This window comes from Tympanuchus pallidicinctus, unplaced genomic scaffold, assembly GCF_026119805.1.
Source record: "Tympanuchus pallidicinctus isolate F22 unplaced genomic scaffold, pur_lepc_1.0 scaffold5, whole genome shotgun sequence".
NCBI lineage: Eukaryota > Metazoa > Chordata > Aves > Galliformes > Phasianidae > Tympanuchus > Tympanuchus pallidicinctus.
Window position 1 is genome coordinate 56,489,420 of NW_026294769.1, and position 22,048 is coordinate 56,511,467.

General features: G+C 37.3%; 1 protein-coding gene across 1 annotated transcript in view; it reads right to left on the bottom strand.

The window, feature by feature from the left end:
- UBR5 (ubiquitin protein ligase E3 component n-recognin 5) overlaps positions 1 to 22,048 on the bottom strand; it is a 77,651-nt gene that overhangs the window by 48,472 nt on the left and 7,131 nt on the right. Inside the window, exons 2-9 of the mRNA XM_052704776.1 lie at positions 16,329 to 16,373; positions 15,753 to 15,834; positions 15,494 to 15,570; positions 14,602 to 14,721; positions 11,204 to 11,393; positions 9,012 to 9,171; positions 2,857 to 3,006; positions 667 to 878 (exon numbers count right to left, since the gene is read on the bottom strand). Of these exons, the coding sequence (XP_052560736.1) occupies positions 667 to 878; positions 2,857 to 3,006; positions 9,012 to 9,171; positions 11,204 to 11,393; positions 14,602 to 14,721; positions 15,494 to 15,570; positions 15,753 to 15,834; positions 16,329 to 16,373 (1,036 nt within the window). The remainder of the gene's footprint in view (positions 1 to 666; positions 879 to 2,856; positions 3,007 to 9,011; positions 9,172 to 11,203; positions 11,394 to 14,601; positions 14,722 to 15,493; positions 15,571 to 15,752; positions 15,835 to 16,328; positions 16,374 to 22,048) is intronic.

Genomic DNA, 22,048 nt, shown 5'->3' on the forward strand with positions numbered 1-22,048 from the left:
TCTCTTTCCAAGCTAGATGACCTTTCCATTCAACAATTATGAAAGAGAGGGACAAACACTGCTGATTTTCACTGACACGGAAGCTCAAAGTCAACTGCCAGACAAGGGCTGGCTGGGAGAGGAATCATTTGACCAACTATTCTTTTTTTGGATATCTACATTTCCCAATTCGAACACCAAAACCAAGACAGGAATTAGAGGTGAATGGCTGTAAACAGTAATAAGATTTGAAGTTTACCTCCCTCTTCAATCTATCTATACTGTGTCTAAAGGGAAAAGAAAATTTAAAAAAAAAAAAAAAAAAAAAAGGCAGGAAAATAATAAAGCATTAAACTGAATCAATTGCTTTATGAGTTTCTTAGTGCCTATTAAATTTTTTAATACCTACAAAAGAAAAGGAAAAAAAACCAACAAATCTTAGGATTTTAGCAGGGGATGCAAAACATAAGGAAATAAAAACAGGATTAAAAAAGAAGAACTAACTATCAAAAGGAATAACTAGTTATTTATAATCTTCCTAAACTTATAACAAAGAATATACTTTATTGCATTCTCTCTCACAAGCTAAAATGAAATATTCAGGAAGAAAACACAGTATTTATTTAGGGAAAAATAAAGACAGGCTTATTGCAAATTGCAAATAAAACAGAGAAAAGTTTTCAGTACCTTATCCGGCCACCATTGCAAGTCTTCTCCTAGAGAAACAGGACTTTGAACAGGTGCATTCTTCTTGTCCAGGTTTGCTTCCCCCTCCTTACTCGTAGAGCCTCTTTCATTATCAAATGAGGCTCCATCAAGCCACCTTCGTTCACGCAAACGTAAAACGGACTCACGTTCACGCAACAGCTCAGAGTCTCTCTCTAAGGGAAGAAGGAGAACTGGTATGCAATTGGGTCACACCAGTGGGATAAAAGTAAGCCACTCTCTAGTAAAGACCCTTCAGGATGCAACTAACAGCAGTTAAATCTACTCACAAAGATTAAAAATAATAAAGTCCTGACATGCAACATTCCGTTTAATAACCTTTCCAAGCATGTGTACTTTAGAATTACTAAATATGAAAACAGTAGGCTAAAAATAAAGAAGTCTCAGAGTTTGGTGTGCTATCAAAAATGCTACAGCACTTTTACTTGCATTGTAAGAGGCCGAATACTTGAAAAGCAGCAATTTAAAGTTTTACAGTATCATATGCATTTTTGTAGTATTGTTCTTAATCAATGAAGAAACAACAAAAAAATTTCTGATCTATACTGTCTGTTAGATTCATTTATGCAAACCAAAAAGAGTATTTATTAGAGAGTTTCATAAACAATGCTTCCCCAAAAAACAGTAATTTGAAAAGGTTAAAAGAAAGCAAGCATTAAAAAAGCTCTTGGTATACAAGCTTGATAATCCAACCCCTTTGTTTAAAGCAGTATTCTATAGGATTGGATGTAATAAATTAAAGTGCATCTGTTTTGAGTAAATCAAATGAAAACTTTTCAATAGTCAGACAAGTTTTAAAAAGGATCCTTGTAGGAAAATGTTCCTTACCAAAATGCTTCCCCTCCAATTGGCCTACAAACTGTCTAAAGGCAGTACTCTGCAGTTCGCTCATGCAGATAAATTTTTTAAATCAGGTAATCAAACTAACTTTCCAAGAGTCAACTATGCATGGAAAATAAGGATTATAAAATTCGTGGTAACGTCTTATATAGAATAACCTTAGGAAAGGAAAAAAAAAAAAAAAAAGGAGGAATTTAGAAGAAGTCAAGTCAGATGCTGAATACTTGTACATGCACATAATGCATTTAACCTATTCAATACTTCACTTATGCTTACACAAGTCAACTGGAATTATATGCATGAGATGAGATGACCACATTACTGTATCATAGTTTCAATAAATTATGCCAAGTCTTGGGTATTAAAAAACTGGCAAAGTTTTTACATAAGCCAAACACAACAGCTTGTCTTACAGATATATTACATAAAATACTCTATTTCTTTTCTAGCAAACATCACTCTGACACTTGACTAATCATTTTGTAACTGGAACTTACTCATTCAACAATTAATATACTGAAACAGGTTCATGAAAGGCAATAAATCTGTACTAAAAAAAAAAAAAGCACAGGAGAGGTTGGATTAACAGTCTGGAAATACTCTAGGCATTTGTACAATGGGTTCAAAAAGCTCCAAGTTGCTACATGTTCTGTTTAAATGTTAAAACTGTAATACGTTTTACAAAGCAAACAAAAAAAACACCTTAGCACTGATCAAGGTGTTTATATCAACTGCCAATAGTTCTCCCAAACCAGCTACAAAAACGCTTTCAAAGGAAAAAAAAAAAAAAAAAAAAAAAAAAAATTAGGTTTCTTCTCTCTCCCTGACAGTTACACACTTCTCCTCATTTCACAAAGCTAACTTCTGTCATGGATTACCTCAGGAAATGTGAAAAAACACTGTGTAAAGAATAACCCAAAACAGGAAAAAACTGATTAAGAATGCTGCATGTCATGAGTTGTTGCTTATTTTTGAACCACATTAAATATTTGTATTGCATAATATATATTAGCAAACACTACAGAGTTTAAAAAAAATTTAGCATGCAGAAATTTTGCACCTTGCAATATCAACAAGTAGATTTTTAACAACACATGATAATGAAGGTTCTTATAGAACTTACCTGCTGAGGCTCAGAATTCAATAATAATTTTGATGAGTAACAAAATAATCTACTTGTCTACTCTGTATCTGACATGGCATCACAGTCTACTTTCACATTAAATTGGAATCTAAACCACCACTGTGTACTACACCACTAGCTTTGCACAGTAAACTACTTATTACAAAGAAAAAAAGGTGCAAAATTACCTCTGGATGAGCCTAGCCTGGAAAGTGATGAGCGCCGAAAGGATGGATAACCAAAGTAACTAATATCTTCTGAAAACATAGCATCAGCATCAATAATGACACTTGGGTGAGCAGAATGTATGTCAGCATCCAGAAGAGACATAAGATCCTCTATAAGAGGAGACAAGGGTCTTAAGTGAATAATCAGCTACTTAAAACATCAGCTAGAGAGACCATCAACTAAATAAACATAAAAAAAAAAAAAAAGAAAACCTATCTATTAGTTGAATTTCTGCTCTTCAGATTCACCAGTTCCAACTCATGTGCCTCCTACACACCCACATTTACAATCAAGCATGGTGGTCTAGTGCACAAAACTAGTTTCCTTACAAAAACTGCTCTCTGTCTCTTATCTAACCACATTTCACAAACAAGTCTTGCCCAAAACAAATTGCCCAATTTTTTTTTCATAATCTAGGAATTCAAATTTTAGCCTTTCACTTGGAAGAACAAAGACCTAGAGCAAGGTGGATACAAGTACACAGATGTGCACAGCACTCGTGCACATGAAACTCTTAAGATGATCTAGAATTAAGGAAGGATGGTGAAAGCCGGCCTTTGCAAAGCCGCATATTTGATGTCAAAGACTACAGTTCCTCTACTAAATGTTTCTTTCAGAGAATTACATACTTAATCTTCACATGGTAGCTACATTAACAACAACAGCGGTTATCTGGAAGAAAAGCATTTGTTTCCATTTATTTAACACCACACACTTAAAAAACAAAACAAAACAAAAAAAAAAAAAAACCCAGAGGATGAAACTATTATGATCTTGTGACAACCCGAGCTACTCCTAAAAACCCAAGTTTCTCTGAATAGTGAATTCCACTGAATTATCAAACAACTTCCTTCTGCTTATAACCAATAGCTAGCTACCACATAAGGCTACTGAAAATGCATGTAATTTAGCAAAGTCCAAGAACGCTGCCCAACAAGACAAGTAAACCAGATGACCATCTTGCTGCTACAGAAGGAACAGTCCTAACTCTCTCCTTTAGCTCTATGGCAAGGAATCTCCTTGGGCCAATGTGGGAAATACGAATCTAAAAAAAGTCATTTCAGGCCATAAACTTGCCAAGCAAACAAGCACCAACATACAAACAAGAGGGTATCCAGAAACTGAACAGTTGCCTGATATCGTCACTCACTGCGAGAGCTCAACTGTTTCCTTTAGTGACACGAAAGGTGTTAGAGACATTCACACCCCTGCAAATCACAACACTCATCCTTGCATTTTTCAGAGAGAGTTTAGAACTTCAATATATACCAGCCATCAGTCGTCCCCAGCAGCAATGAGTTGACATAAAAACAGAGCTATAGAAGTGAGCTCTGTGGACTTCAAAACATGCTGGGAGAGATTTTTGTAAAAAAAAAAAAAAAAAATGTTACCCACTAAAAGCATAGTCTGTGCTAGAAGCACAACATTTGGAATTGAGTAATCCATGCAGTACATTTTAGAAAGTCATCCTGCTCATGAAGCATAGTAAAAGAAAAAAGTCTTATTTGGCAAACATGCTCCACCTTACCAGAACATTTTAGATGTCTCAGGGTGGTTTTACCTACTGCCTGTTTTATCCATTTTGCACTGAAACACTGCAGTAGCAGAACACCTCACCTTAAAAGCATCAACTTGTAAGAACAATAGTTCAGAAGTTGGAAAGACAGACAATATTTTGTTGTACACTTTGATGTTCACACACTGCTGGTCTTCCCTCTTCCCACATTCAACCCTACCACTTATTCCTAGGTAAGCTCCAACCTTTATACAGTCTCACAACTTGTTCTTGCACCCAGGTATGAACTGAAAAGGAAAAAAAATTCCTGATCTCTATTAGGAACAGAATTGGTCAGCACAGAAAAGAACTTGCCAGCCTCATTCAAAATGCATGGCGTGTGCTTTACACTAGGCTAGAAATTCTCTTCTAAGAGAATTTTGGAACTAACTAACTTGGAACACTAACACACACACACCCCTGGAAGTATTTTAAAAATCTTGAGCCTTGTTTCCAAACAGGAGAGTTAAAATTCAAACAATCAGATCCAGGAACCAAAACTATGCATTTTTGGCTACACATGCATTAATGCAAGTGAAGAAATCAAACCTTTCTTACCCTCTTCTTTCAGCTTCAAATCAGATTTTAAGTTTTCTTCCAATATTTCTGCAAGAGATCCCCCTTCTGCCATCCTCTATACCAGCAAACAAAGGTGCTAAAACCAGTAGGGATAAGAGCCAAATCCAGTCCCCTTCAAACATCACTGGAATTTTTTAGTTCTGTGAAAACACAGATACTGCAAGGCTACATCCAGTTTAAGAATCCAGGTGTGGGAGGAGAGGGAGAAAAGAAAAAAAAGCCCACTAAACCTTTTCTATGACTTTTTTTTCCCCCCTGTTTTTCAGGAAAGTCCCATAAGATGATATCATTCATTTCCTGCGCAGTGAAAGATCAGAATCAAACCCCTCAAATACTAACTTAGATGTGATGATGATTCTGATCAGTCCATTTAAGTAAGGAAGGACCTATCATCTCCTAAGTAAATTTGATTGAAAATTGGCATGAAAAACAGTCAGGGCAGCTGAAATGAAAAAAAAAAAAAAAAAGAAAAGAAAAAAAAAGAAAAAAAAGAAGATGAGGAAGACACTTCCAGTAAATAAATCAACACCAATTCAAGTACTGAGAATATTTCTGTTTTCCAATAGCTCCATGGATAGCATTAACATCATTTCCTACAGATCCATTATTTCAAGGCATTGCAAAGACTGATCAGGACATCAAGCAGAGCTCACATCAGATATTTACACTGAAGGAGGGAATCATGAGGTCTTCCTTATTCTCAGCTGCATGTTTTTATGAAACATGCAGAAATATGTCTTCAGTCTCTCCACTTCTTTCAAACTGGCAATACTGTGACACCAAAGACAAAATTTTGGTTTCCTAGTCAACCAGACATCAGCAGAACTCCAGAATTCATTTCTTGGTAACTTATGTTGATTCAAACTATTACTAAATTTCACGTTCATACTCAAAATCAAGAAAAAAAATAAAAAGCAAAACAAAAAAAGGCATACTAACAAAACCATAGCTAACATGCACATCACCGTCCTCGCTAAAGGAAAGCCACTGAACACCCGGGTTTTAAACTGATCCCTACACTTTCTTCTGGTTCCCACCTCTCCTCACTGCAAACCAATACAGTAAATACTGCTGATGCAAGCCAGTCTCCTCTTCTCTAAAAAAGTGGATTTTTACTTTTTTTTTTTTTTTTTTTTTGAAACAATTCATCTCTGATTCCGAAAGTCAAAGTACTCCGGATGCTGCCAAAACCAAGTTTCACAAACAAGTTTCACAAACTCCACTAGTGAGAACCTAATATATGAAGCACAAGTTACCAAGCAAATATGCACGTATCTGAATTCTACAAAACCAAACACTGATAGCACAAAGCCTGGAAGAAGCCTGCAGCACAATTTGAAATGAACAGGAAATTTTTTCTGCGCAACTTTGAGTCTTTGCTATGAGAAATGATTTTATTCTATGCAGCTTCTTCCTTGATTTTTCCTCATGTATTTGTTATTTATCAAACAAAACCCCACTCTGTTCACATTACTACCATAAAACAAAAGAAATGGGACTCGTCAGAAAAGTCAGAGTACCTAAGGCTCTAGAAATAAAGTTACTAAGAGAACTTCATTAGAGCAATTTGTACAGAAAGCTTTAAGACACTTTTTGTTCTCTTAAGATCCTTGTGAAGAATTGCTTCTTTTATAAAAAACAAAAATCAGATGATAACCCTTACAAATTCTAATAGGAACTATAGCACAACTGATAAACCAATGAAATCCTGATGTATTAAGCACGAACTTGTTTTCCAGCCACAGTGAAATTTCTTTCTTTCGTTCGTTACTTTAAATCAAGTATAAGTTTCTCTTTAAAAAATAATAATAAAAAAGCACAACAAACCTCTCTGCCTTGGGAAGTTTAGAGGAGTAACCCAAAGGGCTTAATTTAAGAAAAGCACCAGACATGCAAAAGGGAGAACATCAAAATTAGCATACTCTTCTTAATTAAAACACAAGAACTTCCAAAACCCCAAGGCAAGGAGCAGTCTTGTCATTTACTTTTGTTGTGTTTGGAAGGAATAAAACCTTTTAATCTGACATCATAAAAAGCAAAAGCTCTTTACCTTTCAGAATCACTTAGGGATACCCTGACTAAAAATAGAATGCAAATAGCAATTATTAGTTATCTACAGTTTTTTTCTATGAACTTTGTTACAGGTCCAAAAAGAACATACAGAGGCAAGACCATAAGAAGAATGGAAATCTCATAGAGCAAAAAACTTAAAAATTGGTTCCACGTTGTTCTGAAGGGCAAAACGTTGTTGGTTTTTTTGCCACACTCCTATAGGCAAGGTTCTCTAGTCACCAGGTTTCCTTGTAATCAAATGATACAAGTAAGGACTGGTAATTTATACCATGTCATATACCAGCAGTGGAGTCACAACAGCACTGACCACTGCTCAGCTCCACTTCTCCTCATGTTTTGATCACGTTCAGTTAAAAGTGCATTTCTGTGCAACAAAGTTATTTGAGTACTCCTGGCAAAAGTAACAGACACAGAAAACACTGCAAGCTCTAAGAACTGTGAATTACATCCTTGCAGACTGGGACTGACATAACATTTCATTTCAATTGAAACTCCATCTCTTTTCCCACAAAAACTGGGCAAATTTAGCTCAGTTGCTCTGTGGGATAAAAGGGAAAAAATATTCATACTAATCTCATAATCTCAACAACATTCATCTCTTACAGGAAAGATTAGCATAAAGAGGTGAGATGCTTTAAAAATTCAGCCACAAACAAAGTCGGTTTCTAGACAGCTACCAAAGACAGTGAAACTCTGCACCCTGGTTTAACCTATCATCTCAATTACAAGAGGCAGTGCAGGCACCTTAAAAATGAAAGCAGCTAGTTACAGGTTGTCAGGTAGTCCCCTGTTCACTGACCTCTATGATCCCAAGAGGTGTTAAGGCAATAGATCGTGCTGTAGAAAGCTGGTTAGTACAGTTAAAAGGAACATTTACTGTGAAGGATTACTAGCAGTCATTAGTCATTAGACCTGGTACATTTATAGTAGGAACCACTGCTTTGAATACATGCAAAGCGTTAAGAGAATTCAATTACGCCAATGCACCTAATGCTATGAAACTGCTAAAATAAAGACTCAAGGAGCAAAGAAGCTTTGACAGAGCTGCAGCTTTGCTGCAGAACAAAAAAGCCTTTGTCTATTCACATGGTGGACAAGATAAAGATGAAGGAAGCCCATGAATCTTCCTGGTGAACCAGATGAGCAGAAAAAAAAAATATCTGTTAGAAAAACACCAAAATGTCATTCTGACACACAGAAAGAATTAATATGTAGCCAGAGTTTAGATGTGCTCTTATCACGCAGTGCACCTGGTACAAACAGTAGATTTGGCTGCAGTTTTCAAATGTTTGCTTGGCAAGAATTGGGTTACCTTATTTAGCCAATGAAACGACTCAAAATCTTTCCTAAAAAGATCAATGGGACAGACAATATTTCAGGAATAGCTGGACTTCAATTATAGCATTAAATCTGTATTACCAAATACTCCACTGTTTATGAGAGGTACTTGAGATGACAAATTCTCAGTCTAACTGTAACAACTGCAAACCACTTTGCCCTCACTTAACCGCTACACTTTGAGAACATGCGTTAGTATTAAAAATAACATGCAGGTGACTGACTGGGAAGTCTTAGAATTAGCTTTTACAAGCAAGCCACATAGCAGTCTCAGCACCTCATCAAGCAGCAAAATACAGATGTAAGAAATGCTCATGTTACAAAGCTAGGGTTCTTAAAAAATAAATCGCTTTCATGCCATCCATGGAATCAACAGTTATTCTTTAATGCCTAATCTAATCCCTCAAAACATCCCACTGCATCTTTTGTTTTGTGCATCTTTACACTTTCCTCCTGAAATAATTGTCTTCACTGCATACCTTGCACAGCACGGAGCATGCTATGAGTATTTATATGCAGAAAAATAAGAACATACTGATATTTCCTTATCAAAAGTTACAGGATACAAACCTCCAGGAAGGTATGATTCACTTGCTGTGTCATCCCCATCATCTCCATCTTCATCATCCCGACTTAACAAATTATTTACAGCAAGATTTACATCAAGATTTGTTCGCTGGAGTTCCCGAATGATAATACTTCTGGACTTTCCTTGTAAAACAACTTGTGCCTGTAAGTACAGAGAATAATTATTACTAACCATGGTCAGCTCACTATTTTTCCTTAGATAAGGGTGCTTAATTCTAGAGGTAGTCTAACAAAAACCGAGAGTCTCAGAAGTCACTGACAGTACATACATGCAAAGGCTCAGTTCATTTCTCAGCATCTTGTACTAGATATTTTACTTTCTATCATTTTAATTTAGGCTGAACTACTCCAACCTTGGTGCTGCATTTCCTTATGGGTCACCTTAGGATTTACTTACTGAAACACTTAATGTGGTAGGCAAGGAATAACACTGGAACAATCTATTTCTGAAAATTTCCTGTATGTTTCTACAGTAGTGTTAAGTATGTCAATCAGCAGATTTCTGCTGACTTTTGCTTTCAAAAACTACACTTCAATCCCTGTTTTTTTGACACTCAATTCTCTTTCCAGTGTCCTTTAACATATAGCCACCTCCTCTGCTTTTCTTACCATTCTGTTCCTAGAGGCTCACTTTCAGCAGTTTCTCTTGGGTTTATACTAGAAAAGCATAAATATGAAAGAAACCTTCCAAATATTAAACAGAAGCATTCTGGTTTCTTCCACAAACTCAAGGCCCCAGAGCATTTTACATTTCCAGACTGACTACCCACAGAAAGGATGACAGACTTCTGGAAGGTTACAAGCAACACGAAGGTAAATACTAAACTACTACTGGACGTTCTCATAATACTGTAAAAATGAGGCACCAAATAAAATAGTTTGGTAATAAGAAAAAGAAGGGAGGGAGGGAAGGGAGGGAAGCAGAACAAGATTTAACAGGGTACAAAGGCAAACTCTGCCATAACATTAAATGCCAGAAGTTATTTACAGATTTTTGGTATACAGCAGAATGTATGTTTTATAGACCAGCTCTGGAGCTCTTTCCCACTAGCCTGTTTTAAACATTTTTGTTCAAAAGACAAAGTATGTTTTTTAAAAAATAAAATATACAAAGAAAAAAAAAGGAAAAAGATTATAGGAATGGAAGCAATGCTAAGACTTTACCAACAAGCCACATATTAAAATACAGAACAGAGCAGTGCTTCTTTTTTATGTACAATATCAAATACTTCCATAAGCTCTCAAAAAAAAAAAAAAAACCCCACGTGGATAGGAACAAGGTAGACAAAACAAAAAGCACAGCTCAAAGATATACGTGGAGGTCACATAACTTGCTGAAAGCAGGGCTAAGGTGAGGTAACTAACACCTCCAGTATCTTGCTGCTGTGAAGACAGAAGCTCCCAGGTTTTACTACGTTTGCAATTAAAGAAGAGACAGGAAATCAGTCTGCCACTGCTGTGTCTGCAAATACTAAGCCTGCTGGTTCCTATCTCGTGCTAGCCATGCTATAGGCCACAAAAAGCACGTGAGCAGATTATCTTTGCCCTAGCAACTTAGCATACGTATTCTAAGTGTAGCAGATCAGCAACTTGAACTAAGAATTAAAATGCATTAATTTGTTGCATATTCTGAACATATTTTCTTGAAGAATGGAGAAGAAATTGTTTCAAGAAACTACTGACTCATAAATCACACAAAATCCATCAGTTTATCCAGGTTGTAATGCACTGACAGGTAAAAGAACAATTTATACAAGAAGATAATCAGTTCCATTTACTAAACAATTAAGTGCAGGTTTTCATGAAGAAAAATTATTTATAAGATTAAATAGTTTGAATGTTTTTCACCTAAATCTAATAGGGATTGCTCCTTTCACTAAAAAAAACAAACAAAAAAAAAACAACAAACCTCAGCCTGTCCCCTCTTCTTATGTTCACTCAAGAAACAACTTTTGTTATCTACACGCTTTATGACTTTCAAGTATTTGACTCTTCAAATGAAGAATACATGACATTCCTCATTGACACTGAACAGATTACAAATATATCTTGTCTTAGGGAAAGTTTGGGAAATGAAAATGCAAGCATTATATACCATCAGCCCTTGGAGAAAGCACACTTAAAAACACTTAAAACACTTTCCTGCTCAAGTTTTTGAGACAAAGCTCAGGTACCTGTGAAATGAGTTCCTCTGGAATGACTGATGCTGGAATCACAGGTTGTGGCTGACTCCCCAGCAGACCGGATCCTCTGTCTCTCCCTGTGCGTATAACTCTGGTCTGCCTTCGAGAATCTCGAGCTCCAGCAGATGATCTCCCTGAAGATCCTCCTCCACTTCCACCAACCCCTGAACTCCAGCGGCTCCTAGAAGGATTTAGATATATTTATTCTTATAGCACCATTTCCAGAAATATGGGTCAGTTTTACTATTAATAATAACTTGTAGACTGTCTGAAAAGTACAAGAGATTGACTTCATAGGCAGACATTACTAAAGTCTCTCACAAAACTGATAAGAGCACAAGGTTATTTGATAAAGTTCTGAATCAGACAAGACATATAAAGCAGGACTCCAAGTGGAAGATGTCCAGGCCAATTCCCTGAGCTTCTAAAAGCAACAGGATCAGAAGTATAATATCTAACACTCAACTGTTAACTTTTTACTATAAATGCACAAAAGCAAAGCTCCAAGGTCAGTGGATTGACATAAGGTCTCTATACTCCCATGGCTCTTCAAAATTCTGAGACTTGATTCACATTAATAAACTGCCTTACACTACACTGAAAAAGATCAAGTAACAGACTTGACTGCAAGACAAACCTGATACCAGATAGTTCTTCAATTCACATAGGTTTTCAAGAGATACTTTACTCTGGCCCTACTGCTACTGGAGAAATCAGGACCAACTCTACAGAAAAGTATGTAGAAACTGACTGAATAAGCAGCTTTTTTTTTTTTTTTTTTTGTAAGTCAGTATTAAAACAAGATAATAAAAAACCGATTTGTGGAAACAGACATCTCACAGCATTACAACTTCCTACTAATCTTAACACCATAGAACTGAGTTAAATGAATCTGCTCTGGAAGTAAGACTAGATGCTCTGTTGTCCTGAAAAGCTAGAAGAGACTCCAGTTTGTCTTCATGGTTATTGCACAAATCAACTGTAAAGGGTATTGCACATGGTATTATTGTTATTTCAGAAACAATTTTCAAAGATCTAGTATGGAAAACTCTATCAAGACAAGAGAAACGTTCTCTGAAACAATATCTAAAATTCACATTAAAAGTGTATCATCTGCAGATGAAAAAGCTAATTAAAATAAAAAATAACTGCCTTACATTTTGTAGTTTAAGTTAATTGTTAACATCTTTCTCTTTCCTTCTGACAAGACCACACGGAGTAACTCAAGCATCTACCTAAGGTGAGGCCCTTTCACAGACACAACCACATTTTCAGGATTCTAGTCAGCAAACACACAGACAATAGCTCAGTACAAGACAATAAGCAATACAATCATGATATCAGCAAATGTCTTATCTCATGATTTGGAAAAAGAGCTCACAAAAAGATACTAGCAGGGAGAAAAAAGAGAAATTTTATTTAAAGTAAGCTAGTTATTTTGCTTCTGCAGGCTGGTAAAAGGGCTGAGAGAAGACAAGCTGAAAGTCCATTTCAACTCTTGGCAGGGAAGACAGGTTTAAGAAAAGCTTATGTATTACATGTTAATTCTTGACTAGCGATGCATCTCTCTACTTGAGTGTCGATGACAGTTGAGAGATCTAACAGTTGAAAATATTTGTATATATATAATGGCTCAAATATTCCAAGTGTGTCCTATCTTGACAACTAAGAGGCATCACAACTGTTTTCTTTAAAAAAATAAAAAATAAAAAATCACACCACACCAGCTATTTACTGTACTAGCTCAAGTTAGATCAGGTCTGGGGACACCCACTGACTTAGTGTATTGCCATCTTCAGGCATTAATTTTAGTGTAACTAAAAGATAATTAAAATGTGGTTGAAACCTGTTCTTTAAAAAAGACAGGAGACAGGCTTAATTCCTTGAACTCTATAGCATTTAATACACACACTCCTTTATATAACCTTGGTACAAAAACACCTTCATAAAATCCACCTCCCTTTTGTTATAAAGCTTTTTTTTTTTTCTTCCCCCCTCTATCCAGACACCTTTCAAGTAGACTTGCATTCACCTGACATACTCTAAATCCCCTTTAGCTTAACAGGTCTGTGCCCCCAAACAACAGTGGAAGAAAAACAAAAAACAACCACCATAAGGACATAATTCTGACCTCAGCTTTCTAACCTAAAGAGATTACTGACGTTGAACCGCAGTCTTCACGTTCCCACATCTCCCCACCGCCCACCAGAACAACGGCCATCTTCCAAATCCCACCATCTAACTTAAGGACTCCACCATTTCAATATTTTAAGGTTCGGTTTATGATGCAAGCACTCTCATTTAATGGAGAAGTTACAGTACCCCAAGTTACTCTATGAATATGGTGCATGCATAATTTTAATGGTTATGGTCAGGTAAAAATAAGTTCAACACATTCCTGATGTGAGGAGAAACATCTCGCACTTTCATCAGCAGGTTTTTAAACACAACAGGACTAATATGCCTTCAAAGTTTAACAAATGAATTTAAATTCAGGAGTACAAAAGTTTCACAGGAAGCTGGGGTATAGGGTATCTTTCATGTAACTAATCTTCCAGCAAAATTAGCTTCTGTGGTAACAAATTCACATTGAAGGAAAAACTGTAGTTCTTCTCCCCCTTTAACAAGATGTTCATATGCAGAAAGTTTCTAAAAGCAAAGCTCTTTATTATGGTTAGTTACCTCAGAAAAGCATGTTCAACTTCTTCTAAAAGTACGTAACAATTCACTTTGAATTGTGAATCTGTACATGATTACATACAGATGACTTATTTAAAATTGCTATATGGAGGGACACCATCAATTTTAAAGCTAACGTTGAAAAAATTGAGTCTGTAGTAAAAACATAGTAAAACTTCAAAGGTCCTAAGTGATAACATTTTAGAATGTTTCCTTCCTATTAATATGGATAAAAACCCCAACTAACAAAATGCAGCTTATTACTTAGGGCAGGAGTAAGGGAAGGCACAATAAAACTGAGTATATGAGCCCATACAGAGTACAGAATGAAGACTCTTCCTGCAGAAGTGCACTCCTCTTCCTTTACAAGACAATCCTATTAGATAGCTTAAATTGATTGCGTCCCTCTAAGGAAACTGTATTTCACAATGAAGTAACCAAAAGAAACAGTCAGAAGAAGACAACACAGCCAAAACAAGTTACTCTCCACACATACACGAAGAATGCTCCGTATCCTAAGTACTGAAGGGTCACTTGCATATCTATCATTTTAACCAAGTCAATAATGTTTATTATACCCTATCTATACAACTGCTGTATAATTAATGATATGTTCCCTTACACATACTGCATACAATTTATATATGTGTATACACATATACTCAAATATGGAACAAACAGATTGCAGCCTCAATCCTATCAAAACTTACCCAAGGGTGTTGCCTGCCAGTCTGCCCAGAGTTTCAGAACCAGACAGAAACCATGGGGAGTCACTAGTCCTGCCTGGCCTGGATGTCCTTCCTGCCCCTGAGCCACTGCTCAACTTTGAACTGAAAGTAAAAGATGGTAAATCAGTCACAAAACAATCCCAAATGGGTTAAGAACAAAACCTGGAATCCCAGGTCTAAATTCTCAGGGACTTAGTCTGGTAACATACCAGCTTAAGCAACACCCTTGGGGAATATTCCAAACTAATCTAACTGTATATTAAGAGGTAAACTGAAGAAAGAAAATGGAAAGCATGTCTACTAGTTTGTATGTACACCAGCAATCCGTAACAGCACAGCTGCAAATACACATTAAGCTAATCAGTGATTTGAGATAGCCACTGTGTTTTCAGTTAGAATTGGCAATTATCATTTGTACACATATGCTATCTGTAGACCTGAGCCTGAATTTGCCTCTTCAAGATTAATAAGCATTTTACATCCAAACAGTAACTGTTACGTAGTCCTGTTGAGGACTTACCTGGAGCTGAAAGTAGCAGATCTAGAAAGTAAGCCTTTCCAGATGGGACCGCTTTCAGAGTGGATTCTACAACAGGCTTAACACTTTAAAACAGGTTCTTCCACAATGACTATTTTTGGTAGGGTATGTTTCTTTAATTTATTGACATCCTATCTCACTTATGTTTTAGAGCCAAATCTAGTGTTTATTCCTGCACCAGTTTGTCAAGCTAGGCTGTTTGGCTGCATCACCGTAACTGTTATGTATCTACTCAAAATACCCATTCCATAGGCAAACAAATACCAAACCAAAAAAGCAGTCAAGCTGCTTATACACTTCAAAGAAACATTTAATATAAAGAAAAGTGTTTCTTACCCATCGCTATTATCAGGTTTACCCAATTCCAATCTGTCTGGCTGAACTGAAAAACCAATCCTGCAGACTCTACCGTCCTATATTTAAAAACAAGAAAATGAAGCGTACAAAATTGAAATGCAAGACAGCGTTACAGGAAAAAAAAGCAAGCAAAAACAAGTTTTCAGTTGCTGAAGAATATTTATCAATTTGACATTTGAAGAATTAGTTTTAACTCTACAGTATCAAATTTGTTATCTGAACAGATTGAATCATTTACCTCAAGAAGAAATGCAGCATGATTTGGTCCCACCACACACTGTTTAATAGTAGCCTGCTCCAATACATTCAGAGGGGGGTGGCTGAAAACAAAAAGTGAGCATGTATAATATTTTTAAACTTTTGAAGCCTGGAAGAAAACAAAAACAAAAAAAAAAAAAGCAAGCAACAAACAAGTGGTATATGGAAGGAACAGTGTGCAGCAAAGGTCACTGAAAAAACATTCAAGAATGACTAAACATGTATCGGTTAAAGCAACTGTGATGTGTTTCCAGTTATTAAGAACAGAAAATGTAGAACAAAACATTAAAAATGACAGATCCTTCATTTGATTTGCTCATTAACAAAAAGTGCCGTATTTCAGGAGTCATTTAATAAAGTGGGTATTTAATAATTTAGCATATCATAACCAAAAATCTAACATATTCACCTTAATAACAATTCTCTTACGTAAGGCATTTCTGAACATTAGTACTAGTACTGAAGCTTTAAGGCTACAGATATAATACAGACTAAATTCTTGTTGGAAATATCATACTTTCCTAAATTACTTACAGCATCATGTAATACACCTTACCTGTTTAAATTATATTTGTTCAGCTTCTCTGATACTTCCCTTAGCCTGAAAAAAAAAAAGAAAAAGAAATGAAGATGTTAGATGTTATTTGAGAAATATCCTTCTATTGCACATAACATCCACTTAACTGGCACAATTACAACATGATTTTGCATAGTTGGCAGGGATACTTCAAGATACTACACACTGATTAAATAGAAAATCTAAATCTCGCATTTAACTATTAACAATCTGCTGAACAGCAAACAAATCCGCTGACATTACAGTAGGGGACAGTGAAAGTACATTATTGGAATCAATTTACTACCAGATGCAATGAAGCTTAATATAAATGGTACTCACTGCTCGGAGACTACATCAGAAATGAGGGTACTCAGTTTCAAATTAAGTTTTTGTTTTGAAGGTTTTTTGTTTTACAGTGTTACCCTTCCACCTACTACCTTGCCACAGAATCCTCGTTCTCCTGCATTTGGGTATCTTTTACAAGTCACTATCAGAAGAGTGCCTTGTTACAGTCATTAATAACTTCATACACAAGCAGAGGAAGCAACAAGCACTGACTCTAGATACATTTTTACTTCCTTCTAATGAGTTTCAATACAGAATCCCACAGCAGACTTGATTTCCACGTTCTAAGGAATCCAAGTACATGCTATGTTTGAGCTAAACAGTAAGCTCCCCAGAACCAAATGGACCGGAAAATACATACAAAAGCCAGCATCAAAAGGCACAAACAAAAAACTGACCAGTAGAAAAATAACTCGGATAAAACTCATCATTTTCTATGAGATTATTAAAAGTATCACATTTATTAAAAGGGAAACTGTTTCCAAAAGAACCTCCAGCTCAGCTCACTTGTATGGTAGGGCAGCAAAGTGGAAGATAAGAACCCAAAAAGTTGGTCAATCCACAGACTACTTCTGCTTAGCCAGTACAGAGTCCCAAAATAGAAACCAACACAGTAATTCCTACCCTTACCACTGACCTAGAAAAGATGCTGTCATAATACCAGCTAGGCATTTCAGGTAAATCTTGGGCTTCTGCCTTCCAAAATACAAGAGATCTGAAGGAGTTCCTACAGACCTTCCAAACTTTAGCTAGAGTATTTGCGTTATAGAAACTTAAAAAAAAAAAAAAAGAAAAATCAAGAGATGAAGCCTGTAAAATAAAAGTCGTCCTAATGGAAGACTCTTCTTTATTATGTTTATCTTAATACCAAGATTAGTTATCAAGTTAGGTTATTCAGTAACCAACTACACAGAGAAACAAAATAATTTACGCTGATAGAAATAGCTTTACACTCAATACAAGCACAAAATAGAAGTATCCCAGTGAAAGGGGAGCAGGCAGGAGGCAAACACTGGCAGCCACGCTCTGCACTCCCAGCCAAGCTGCTGCTCTTCCAGCGGGGCAGTGGCAGCATCCCAACTACCAGCCACAGCTTCTTCACACAGAGAAGGGAAGATTCCGTGAAGGCCGTGTCCAAAAAGCGACTACTGAACGTGAACTTCATATCCCACCGTATACCATAGAAGGTACCCCATACCAGTTATGAATTACTGTGGGATACTGAATGAAACCCCAAAGACGAGTGCCACGTAGTCTAAATGCTACAAAGTCCTATAAACCAGCAGCGATCTGCTGCACAACATATGGCTAGGTAAACATCCTTGAGGTTTCATGTCTTAAGCATATCACCAGGAGATTACAAGGAACACTGACTAGGTCTCTGTTAGCATTCCTCCTCTTGGCAAGCAGGAATGGGAAAACCACCTCTAAGTTCACAGCATTGCCTGAAGAAAAGCTGGCAGCACATAAAGTAATGCTTCACTGGGAACAGTTATTAATGGTCTACCCACAACATCTAGCTCCTTTATGAGCTTTATGTCATGACTGTAGTAAGAGACTTACCCAATTTGTAAAAAATCACCTTCACCCTTTTTTAACTTGTTAAAAAAAAAGTGATAGGGAAGACATTCAGCAAGGTAAGAGTTGCATGTTCTATGAGACTGTCAGCAATGCCAGTCTGAAAAGCAGATCTACCTGCAACAAGTCAAGATCAAAAGAGAGCTAACATGGTTCAGAGAGGTTTCTGACAACACCCAGAGTGAGAGAGCAGGTTATAAGCTACAATACTCAAAGTATTATGCTTGCACAAACCTCCCCATCTGTTCTGCAGCTGCTGTATCAGACTTGAACCACAAAGACTTGAATTTGTTACAGAACATCACTAAGTTTAAAAAAGACAAATGCCGCAACCAAACAAAAAGCCAGGAGGAGGTCAGTGCCCTGTCCCTGCAGGGGCCTCACCTCATCCCTGCTGCCACTGGGGTCTGTGCCAACCACAGTCACAGAACTAAGCCCGCTGAAAGGTAAGCATAGAACAACCATGTTGGATGTTTATGCAGAGAATGTGTTTGTGCAATTAAAATTCTAAATCATTTCACAAAAACTGTTTCCTGCAGCGATCCATTACTGTGCTTGCAGAGCTGCTGGGTATTGTGCTGCAGACCCTTAAAGATCAGGTTAAGATCAGCTTAACTGTAACAGTGAGATTCCATCATCTCCACTGATGGTGTCCCAAAAGCAGAAACAGGCAGAGATGATTTAATCAATTCTTGCATTAAGGAATGCCAACACTGAAATCTCTTATTCAATCTTTCTTATCTCTGATCTCCGATATGAATGTGCAGGGAGGTTAAGCCTTAAAAAGCAAAATCTCATTAAAGGCAGTTAAGCTATTTCAAAGGATAAAGGCGGGAGCACTGTGTGTTTGGCTCACAAGCAGATTCTTGGTGAAATACACTGGACAAAATGTCAGTGTCGATGGCTTCTGTGTTAAGATGCACATTCTTTAAATAGCCCAGCCAAAACTGATGCAAAAATCAGTTGTGAAGAAAGACAAGCAGTCAGCCTGCAGCCATGTCAGGATTTCCCTTTTTTCCCGTTTGAGCAGCTACAACTTCTAGCTTCTTCAAACTGAGCAGTAGAGAAAGGAGCTATACTCACATCAAGCAACACAAAAGACTCCAGGTCAGGACCACAGGAGCTCAGCCTCCACATGGGGCACTCTATGCACCAGAAGTTATTTCTCTCAAAATACACTTATCTTTCCAGAGAAATTTATCCGAGGAGCCTTCCATCTGTGCCATCTCACCACAGAAAATCAAGCAAGGCTCAGAAATGCAAGAGAGCTGCAGAGCAAACTCAGTTCATACTACCGGGTACAGTACTGAAGTTCACCCATAAATTTTAAAGCAATTTTACTTAACTTACACAAGTGCTGAAATTCACACAAGTTAAATTTCATTTCATAACTTTTATCCATTTGATAAGAATGGAAGCTTTCTTCATGAGCAAGCTGTCCTAAGATTTAATATAGGCTTTCAACGTAAACATTCACCACACTCAGCTTTCAAAATGCATCCCTTGCTGGTCATCGTTGGGGAACAGCCATCTTTCATGAGCACTTTCATCACACCAGGCTCAGCTCACTGCCCAAAAAGGAACCAGAGGACGTGAGCCAAACTACCTGACCACTCTGAAGTTTTTTTTTTAACTTGTTCCACTTATGTACATCCATCTTCCTCTCCAAGCCATGTGTTAGGAAACTAGTAGTTAAAAAGAGGAAAAACACTTTTGACATTCACTAGACATGTGCAAGACCTTCTTAATCTGGTAAGTATCGTGAAAGCATGATGCACTGTAAATGGAAATCTCATCCAATAGCTGCAGCAAGAATTGCATCATTTTCTCTTCATAGACATACTCACCACTGAACAGCAACAAAAAACATTTACAGGTGCTAATATCTATCTGACGTGTTGCAGCTTTAGGCTAATAATAGTACATTAAGACAATTAAAGCAATTTCCACCATCTCCAAGATGAAAACCTTCACTGAAGCAAAGGAAGCAACTTTTCACTTCTCTCTGTAACTTTAGCCTAAATTTCTAAGTGTCAACTGGGTATTTAAAGAACACACCGCAAAACTCACTGAAGTGAAACAATCCAAACATGGCATTTAAATACAGAGAAGAAAAGATGTTCCCACACTGTGCACCTCCAGAAAGAAGAAAGCCTTTTTGTGCTCTGCAAATAACACTGTGGAGTCCCAGACACAGTATCAAAGGATTCTCTTCATTTTTTCTCCTGAAGTTGTTCCTTTGCAGCATTACAGTACAGGCGAAATCCCTCCAAAGCACACCTGCCTTTCTGAGGCGCACAGCTCATCACAGCCCTTTTTCTGCTTTGCCGAAAAGTAGATTCTCTCTTCTCCACTCATACTGCAGGCACAGTACTCCAGGTGCTTCCCCTCAGTGCAGCTAGCATTCTGACTCCTCTACAAGAGCTCATAAAGCAGCACAGTACCTCCTCTTTCACATCTGGCCTACAGCAGTCCTGTTTCAGGGCACAGCTTCACTCAATACAGCTTAGTGCCACAAGAGAAGCAGACAGCACACCAGCAAACCCCTGCTAACCTCCCACACCTAATCATCCAGAGAGGGCAATCCCCAACACATGATCTGTCCCCATGGTTCATCTCACTGGAATGCTTCATTAAGGACCTTTAAATCCCTGCTGTAGAAACAGATACAGTTCACCAAAGTCAGCAAATTGTGTCAGTGTCTTTTGGTGGCAGGGAGGACTGCAGGTAGTGATGCTTAAAGTGAGGTCAAAGCTGAACAGAAAGATCTTCAGACCTTCACTGAAGGTCAGACAACACCTCTGCTCTCTCAAGAGCTTAAAAAAAAAAAAAAATTAAAACTCAAATTCTTTTCTCATTTTCTCTCCTTCCTTTTTTTGAACTTCTTTGTATTTACCAGAAAGAAAAAGATGTACCTGTGATCATTTTCACAGTTGATAGAGAATGGCAAATCTGCACGTTGAAAACGAAAGAACGTACACAGAGATGTTTAAGAAAACAAAATCTTGCAAGATGAAGAGCAATCCCATTGATCCCACCTTCACCAAAGGAAGCATCACAGATCTGCAACTTCCAGCGATAAGAGTAAGGCCTACAGCTCTCATCAAAACCACTTCCAGATCAGTAAATATTTCTTTTCCAGTTAAAGCTTTGATAAAAGATAGTGTAGAACAAATACTTCTATGTATAAGCAGTGTCAGACTCCACAGAGGAAAATATGTGATGAAATAACATGTAACAGTGTTCGGAGGCCCCAGTTAAGATCCACCTCACCACTGAGATGAAGGCAAACACGCTGCAGAGAGCAATACCACAAAGTCCTGAGCACAGAGCGCTGAAGCTTCCCTAGAAGCTGCTTTCCAGCAACTGCAGCTGTATGGCATCACAGCCCTGCATCACTTGTGATATTCCCAAGTGTCTACGGTGATGGTTGGAGCACGAAAAAAAAAAAAATAAGAAAAAAACCGAAACCAATCAAAGTATGCTCCTATGTACTCCTTTCCACTCTTTTTTCCTAAAGACACAGATTTCATGAAGTGGTGAGAGCCTCCAGCAGCTTCCATGCAATCATCTGCCGAGTTACACTACTGCTGTCACAAAACTCAGTTGGCAGACCTCATGGCTGGCAATAAACCAACACTGATAGTTGGTAGCTCCAACACAGTCAACTTCCAAAATAGCATTAATCATCTGAGTGATTTTGGTTTTTATTCCACATGCTATATTATAAGATTTACATAAAAAGTTAAATATCAGAAATGCAGGGGATCAAGGTTATTTTGATGCATCTTTTC